The following is an 8264-nucleotide window of genomic DNA, read 5'->3' on the forward strand; positions in this document are numbered from 1 at the left end:
TATATATATATATATAATTTTCTTTTACCTTTTTAGCTGACAGGTTTTATCTGGATTTTGAGAAATTGTTTGATTTTATAATTTTATCTCTATACTTTGGCTTCTTTTAAATCTCCTTAAGGCTTTATTGGTATTTGGGTTTCACCACTTCATTTTTATTTATCTATTTTTACTAATGTTCTTTGGTTCAAAAGTATTATTATGATGAGATTTTATCTCATGTTTCTGCTTAATTATTTTCTTGTTTAACTTTTTAGTGCTTTATGTCTGCATGTTTGCTTTTTTGTAGCAGACAAAATCATCTGTAGCACCTTGTGTTGCACAAAGTTGTTTGAAGTTTGATTTACTGACTGCTTCATTAGGGTTTGTGTTTCTTAAAACTGCAAAGTAAAGAGTGGAGCGGTCACAAAGGAAATGTTCTGATGAAAGTACGTTTTTCTTATTTTCTTATGGGACTGATCGTGACCCGATCCTTAGCTTTAGAGGAAGTGATGTGAATCCACAGTAAAGGTTAAAAGTTTCACCTGTTTGAATGCTAGTTTTTGTCATAAAACTAGTTTTGCATTTAAAGCAAGCAGAAAACGATGCAGGTTCTGTGTCTAATGCTGAGGGTGTAGGTGCTGTCCATGGTGCTGAAAAAAGATTAGCAACTTGACTTACTAATAATTCTCAATTTCTGCAGTATTCATATTCTAATTCAGTCCAACTCTTTCTAACTAATTTTTTATAATGGTTCCTTGTGTGACTCTTCATTTTGGAGGTTTTTTTTTGCGTGCTGGTGATCTTTTTGTCACATTCCTTTCTGTGCCCCGTCATGCTTTGTCATTTCAGTGAATTTTTATTGATTTAATGTGAAATTGCTCATAACTTCCTCTTCCACACTTTGTCTAATTCCCAGTGCCTCGATAGATAAGCTTCTAGTTAGGAAGAGAGAACGGAGAAAAAGAAATGTTTAAGAACAGGTCTGCAGCAGACTAATGCTTAGCTTAAATATTCATACAAATCTTTAGTTTTGCCCTGGTGCCTCAGATGACAGAGCCAATTTGCTTTCTAGATCTTTGAAATCTGTTTGATCTCAGTGGCTTTGCATCTTTTATATGCCCTGTTTGTCTGATTAGGTTTTTACTTTCCTCTTAAATCCATCTCCCATATTACTAACCATTTTCTTGCTTGATCTTCTTACTTTGACACATCAGATGCCTTGAAACTCCTCTCACCTCGAAAGATGTGCACTCTTTACCCCTCTTTTTACTTTTCCTTCTCACCCCTCATTGACAAAGAGCCTCTATTCAGTCGCGCTGCTGCAGCAAAGAAAGCAGAATAACTTCTGCAGCAAGTCACATCTTCCACAATGGTTGTCCAGATAAGATGGGACCAGGCTTAATCTTTAAGATTTCATTCCCCTGTAGGATGACTGTTGCTGTTATAGCTTCGCTCTAAAAGGCCTCCAGGATTCGTCACACAAAGACGAGGCAGGACAAAGAAATGGCTTTTTTATGTTGCTGCAGGTTTGTTTGTGGCGTTGAAAGTAGCTGATAAATGGTTAAAGGCATCATTAAGATTTAACCCGATGTTTTGTAGTTTATTTTCCATGTGATTGTGTCTCTGCCTGACAATTCTTTTTGTACTTTTCTACTTTTATTCAATATTTAGTGCTTAAATCATTGACAATCAATTTATTTTACCTTGTAGTTGAATACTCCCTTACAAAATGGAGGTAAGTAAATAGAAAAGTCACATTTCTCACTGTTATTTAAAATGTAGTTGTGAATTATTTTCTGTCAGCTTTGCATAACAGCTTATTTTCATCTATTGTGGTTTTGATCCTCGTTTCGTTATCTGATTTTCAATACAACATAGATATCTTGAGTATCTGCGTTGGATACTTAAGATATCTAAGTATCTAACATACTTTATATATTCCTATGTATTGAAGTGACTGACTGACACCAAGTTGCACCCAGCTGAAAAAATTAAATCATCATTTGAAAATAACTTTTTAATGCATGTTTATGCATGATTTAACGCATAAACAGAAAAAAAAGCTATCCAAAGCAATGGGGCTTTGGATAAAAATATAATTTCCCCTTAAACCATAACTGGTTGCTGACCCACGGGGGGGGCGCAACAGCTGCCGTCAACCTTTGGGAAAACTGGAACCACAGCATCTAAAATGGGACTTAGATCCGGCCTTTGACTGGACCACACCAAAAACCTTCTTTTTTGAGAAGGTCTTTGGTGTGGCCCTGCTGGTGTGTGTTAGATTATTCCACCGCTGCACAACCAAAGTTTGCAAACAGATGGCTGGGCATTCACCTCCACAGCTTTCTGATGGAGAGCACAGCCATTTTGCAGAGTTTATTTCCTACTTTTGAATCACGAACACATGAACTGAGCCAAATGAGATCTGCAGAGCTTTGAATGATGCTTTGAGTTGTTTATGGCCTCCTGGATGAGTTGTTGATACATTTTTGGAGTAAATGTTGTTGTCCGGCAGTACTCCATGATAGATGTCAATAAGTTTGTTTCCTGTTTGTTCTTGAATTCCCTATTTGGGCGCGGTGTGTTGCTTTTTAAAGTCTTCTAGCCTACTTCATGTTGTCAGGCGGGTTTGTTGAAGATGTTGAACATTCTGCAAAACAGTACATGAGCTCGACAGCCTCCACACGCGGAAACATGGGCATCTGCTGACAAAAGCTGTATTGCAGGCAGAGGTTCCGAATCCAAAAAGCTGCTCATTAACCCTCTGCTAATTGCATCCAATTAAAATACTGTCAAGCGTATCATCCTGAAAAACTCCATAAACTTTAATTATATTATACACTGAAGAGCCAGTTTATGTATATGCAAGGGGAAAAAAAAAACAAATAAAAACTTGTAAATTAACACAGAGGGGACACACAATTAGTAAGAATGTCTGCAGGTCTTTGGTGAGTAAGCCTCCTTACCTTTCTTAAACAGCCAGCATTAATAAGGTGAGGCAGCTATTATGATGCCTGAGAGGCGAAACCAGTGGAAGATGAAGTCCGCTGAGCACTCCCTCCTGTTTGTTAGGCTTATTGCTGTGTGTGTAGTGCAGCGTGATAAGTGAGGACGAGCTCAGAAGAGCCAGAGTCTTCCTACTCTCATTTTTACTCTGCTTGCTTACACACAAGGTTAAAAGACAGTTCAGAAAGTAACTGACCCTGAAGAAAATAAAAAATATCAGCTAGAAAACAGATGTAGATTTTACACTGCAGCATGGTATCTAAACATCGATAACATAACATGAATAACATGATGTGAGGGTGAAAGTGTTCCTGCCCCTTCGATTTTTCCCAGTTTTTCTTGCTGCAACCACAAACTTCAACATATTGTAACAAGAACTGAATTGACCGACCAGCACAAAGTGGCACCTGACTGTCAAATTGAAACAATACAAAACACGGTCTTTGATTTTTGTTGTTGTTGTTGAAAAACCCCACAAATTTTGCTGAGCATGTACCTTCAGATCTCTTTTCTGTGATACCTATAAATATATTACTCTCCAAACAACTGCCTTCAGAAACACCCAATTAATAAATAGCATCTGCTCGTGCATAATCCCAACCGCTGCTCTGTGAAAGCCTCAGAGCTTCATTAGGAAACTTTTTGGCCTACATGTAAAATATTAAATTTGTCCATCTGTTTATATTTCAGTCTCACAATTGTGGTGTTACATGGGGCTACAATTGAAAGGCTAATAGAGAAGGTGAGATGGAAAAGGAAAAAGACAGTGAGGGAACTTTTAGATGATATTTGTTTGGAGTTCAGGGTGGCTTTTCAAGTATGCTGGAGAAGCCTGAGTCCTCTGTGGTACTCTTTAAAAAGAAAGATAATTTAAAGTTGACAAGCATGAGGAGGATTTGAAAATGTTCCATTTCTGGAGAGGAAGAAGGGAATTATTTAATGCTAAAGTAAAGGCTTAGACTGGAAATGGTTCATAATTCCAATTATTGGTCTACAGGCAAAATATGCAAAAACTGCATCGTCCTGAACTGTAAAACACGGTGGTGCGTCATGCTCTCTTCAGCAGAGACAGGCTGGTCACATTTAATGGAAAGGTGAATGTAGCCATAGGTAGAGCAGCGCTGGAAGAAAACCTGCTAAAGACTTGAGACTGTAAAGTAGAACAGGTGAAAATATCATTTTCTAGACGTGCAAAGCTGCTCGAGCCATTGACCCACCACTTGTAGCTGAACAAACATCAAACCCCAAATACTTTTGCCAGGCTCTGTGGCTAGAGTAAAGAACAGGCCTCTGTTTCTTCTGTGCTTTTCCTTATTCGTTGTGCTGATTCAAATGAACAGTCCAAATTAAGTAGAGGCCAGAGGCGGAGCAGCCACATGCGGCACACGTGCGCTGAGAAACATGAATCTGTACAGACAGCTCGCTCAAACGTGCATGTGCCGTTCAGCCAGAACTAAGCCACAGAAAGCCTGCGACTGAGTCACCGTCTCCTTTATGCTTCTGTTCCCTCCATCGCCGCGTTTTTAAAATCCTTGTCTAACTTCACCGGTGAGGTCATCATCTGTTACATTGGCTCCTCTCCGACCTTTAATGCGATTGGCTGCCACCGTGTGTGTGTGTGTGTGTGTGTGTGTGTGTGTGTGTGTGTGTGTGTGTGTGTGTGTGTGTGTGCGTGTGTGTGCGTGTGCGCGTGTGTGTGTGTGTGTGTGTCACTAAATCATCTCCAGCAATAACAAGGCGAGAACAGAGGAACAGCCAGCCGCGGCGTGTCCCTGTGAATAAGACTCACATTTGATAAAAGGAGTTCCCCGTTTTCCACGGCCCCCTTCCTTTTCCGTCTCGCCTCTCCTTCTCCCGCAGTTTTGAATTTGAATTACCGCTCTCCTCTCTCTGCCCCTCTGCCCTCCAGATGAGTTCATGCAGCAGCCGTGCATTGACCATCCTGTCCACAGTGTTTGGAGCCTGCGGACTGCTGCTGGTGGGGGTGGCTGTGTCCACCGACTACTGGCTCATAATGGTGGAGGGAATCATCCTGCAGCAGAACCAGAGCATGGAGGTGAAGATGGCTCTGCATTCTGGCCTCTGGAGAGTTTGCTTTGTGGCTGGTAGGAATACATCACCACACTCGTGTGCACATGTTTACACTTACTCGCACACACATGATATCCAAGCACAAGAAAGGAAGAAACGAGCATAAAGAGGTATTGAAGATTGGCAAGTTGAGGGCGAGTCAGGCTAGAGAGAGAAAAGGAAGAGGGGAGCCTGTGGCTTCTGGAATCAAATCTGTCAGAAAACATGATTGTTAACAGCGAGAGAGGCCGCCGAGACCTGCGCTTCTGCACGCATGACCGACTCTGATCCTAAAAGCAAACCTAACGTTCTCCCAATTTCTGTTTCCTCACAGGATCAGAGAACGGGAGGTGTGTTGCTTCGGAGTACTTCACCGAGCCCGAAATAGAGATCACCACCGAAAACACGGCAAACATCCTGAGTGAGTGAAAGACGGATGTGATATTACACGTCTGTTGTTTACCAAAGGGAGCCTACCCTGGAATTATACGGAGTAATGTGCAGCTGACTAGATGGAAAAGGTGGGGATGGAGAAGGGCTGAGGGTGAAGAATCTGAAGTGAAAGAAAAAAGGCCTTCAGGTGCAGAGGGACTCGAGGAGAGGGGGGTCAGTCTCAGAGGACTTTCCCTTCTTTCACTCAGAGTTCTTGTCATAAATGAAAAAAAGAGAAGTGAAAAAAACCTGAGCTTGGAGGGAATTTACGTCTGAAGCTAGCTCTTTTATCTGAATTCAAATGTGTCATGTATAAAAAGCATATTTTTGTGTTTTGTTGTCACTTTTTTCCGGATTCTGAGTCTGAGATTATGTATAAAGGGCAGCAGACGTTTCTGAAATACAGAAATATTTTGTTTTGCTTATTCATATCTAGACATCGGTTTGTAATTTGCTACCACAAGCGTCGCTATATTGTATTGCAGTTTTATGTGACGGGCAAACACAAAGTTGCATATAATTTCGAAATGGAAGAAAATGAGACATAATTTTCAAATATTTAAAAAGATTAAAAAACTCAGAAGTGTTGGGGAAAGCTGTCTTTATTTTGATGCCTCTAAATAAAGTGAGATGCAACCGAGTGCTATCAGAAGATGCAGAGTTGGGCTTTAAAGGGGTCAGGCACAACTGCAAACCATCAAACGTGGCTGTCCACCTAACCTGCCAGCCCAGGAGACTGTGGAGGAGCTGCAGAGAACCACAACTCAGGTGTAAACCCAAAAAACGTAGTACTGCACATCACCCTGAGCACTGTATAACATGGTGGTGGCAGCATTGTTCTGTGGGGAAAAGTTTTCACAAAATACCAAATCAGAGATTCTGACTATGAGAGCAACCCGACTTTTCAGATATTTGTTTGTGAAATGAAATTGAAAATACGTGCCATTTCATGTTGATATATCTCATAGAAAGAGGTGTGAATATTCTTACAACACGCTGTGTTTGTTTGCCTTTGAATATTTTCTTATTCCGTGGAAACATTTCTTTCCAGGTAACATCAGATGAGCTGTTTTTAACGTCCTTTTGTTCCCACAGAGATGGTTCGCACGGCCACGCCCTTCCCCATGGTGTCTCTGCTCTTCGTCTTCACGGCCTTCGTCATCAGCAACATCGGACACATCCGGCCGCAGCGCACCATCCTGGCCTTTGTGTCCGGGATCTTCTTCATTCTCTCAGGTGGGACCCATTACTCATGTCGCGCTGTCACTGCTCCCTCACATCATGATTGATTACAGCAAGCCGGCCGTGTCCTGCGTCACACATGGCGATGCTTTGTTAATGACTCTTATTTTTGGACTGGGATACAGGTGTGCCAGCTGTCAGTAGAAGAAGTGACAGGATTCATTTTCAGCACCCCAAACCCAAGGGTTTAAAAGTTTTCTCCTCTTTTTAAAAGTTGGCTTTTTAAAATTGCTTGCAGAATGTCAGTGTTCTGCAGGAAAAAAAAAAAAAGAAGACATTTCAAACAGATTTTTCTTCAGTTCTGTAGGGATGCTTCTTGAGCAGCAGGGGGCACTAATGATCCCCTTTCCTGTGCTGGAGATGAGAGTAAAAACTATCAGGAGGCACGCTGCAGCTTAAGCTCTCTGAAGGCTTTTTTTCCTTTTGAGTAAGTAGAGATGAAAGGACTATCAAACAGATTCTGATACAACAGCGTTAGCAAGCAGGGACTGGGGTAAAAAAAGAAAAGTGTGTTGTAAAAGCAAAGAGTTATGTAACAAAGGTTATAAAATTTGAGCATCATGCGCTGAGGTGTCAGAGATGATGACAGTAATTGCACTGAATTGCTTGTTTGTGATGCTGCAGTAAACTATCAGCTCCATCATTCCTCTCACATTCCCCTCTCTGTACGTTGTGGTTGTTGTGGTTTCGGTGGTATATATGGATTATTCAGAATATTCCTTTTACATCCCCGAGGCAGTGGTCTAGTGAATATTGCAGTTTGTGAGCGGTAACACCATGTTCTGGTTAATATAGCACAATCCAGACGATAAAAAAAACACAAAAAAAAACAGCATAGAGCCGCAGATGTTTGAGCTTGCTTGAAGGCTGATGTTCTCTTTTTTTCCTCTTCTTCGCTTCTGTTACTCCACAGTTGTGCGTGTCCACTTTAAAAAAAATATATAAAAAATTACCTCTGTTCCTTTTCTGCCAAACGCTCGCTCGTCCTTTTCTGTCATCTGCTCTTGTTGGGCATGAAGATTTCTCTCCGTGTCACTGAGGACGCGTGAATGAAGATGCACTGTCGCGTCACAGTTGACAGCAGCATGGTTTCTGCATTTCCCATGCCTTCAAACTTTAATTTGTTTTACAAACTAAATAGGTTTGGCATGCATTTGCCTTTAGCCTCACTGAGTCAGGATTTCGTAGAGCCTCTTCTCGTAGCAGCAGGTCTGTCGACAAGAGAACCTCTTAGACCTGCCATTTGAGTAAAGAGACACACCACTGAAGACAGCGCAGCACCTCATTTCAATGTTCCAGCCATATCTAAAATTAATCCTATCTGGCTCTTTCAGCAGGCCTCTGTCTTTGAATATTGATTCCTTGACGGATGCCATATGTTGTACCTCATGCATTTAACATTTCCAAGGCAGTGAAGAGTTCATGTCTGGTTGCTGGAAGGACAGGGGGGTTTTAAAGATGCATGGGCTACTTCTGGGGTGAAAAGGTTTTACAGTACTAGTCACATTATTGGCACACCTGGTATATATATA

The 8264-nt window shown here is 41.3% G+C and overlaps 1 protein-coding gene across 1 annotated transcript in view; it reads left to right on the plus strand.

Moving 5' to 3' along the window:
- Nucleotides 1-8264, plus strand: part of cacng7b (calcium channel, voltage-dependent, gamma subunit 7b) — a 16189-nt gene that overhangs the window by 2469 nt on the left and 5456 nt on the right. The window contains exons 2-4 of the mRNA XM_008431536.2: nucleotides 4898-5093; nucleotides 5393-5479; nucleotides 6586-6726. Of these exons, the coding sequence (XP_008429758.1) occupies nucleotides 4898-5093; nucleotides 5393-5479; nucleotides 6586-6726 (424 nt within the window). The remainder of the gene's footprint in view (nucleotides 1-4897; nucleotides 5094-5392; nucleotides 5480-6585; nucleotides 6727-8264) is intronic.

The sequence above is a fragment of the Poecilia reticulata genome, linkage group LG16, assembly GCF_000633615.1.
Source record: "Poecilia reticulata strain Guanapo linkage group LG16, Guppy_female_1.0+MT, whole genome shotgun sequence".
NCBI classification, from domain to species: Eukaryota; Metazoa; Chordata; class Actinopteri; order Cyprinodontiformes; family Poeciliidae; genus Poecilia; species Poecilia reticulata.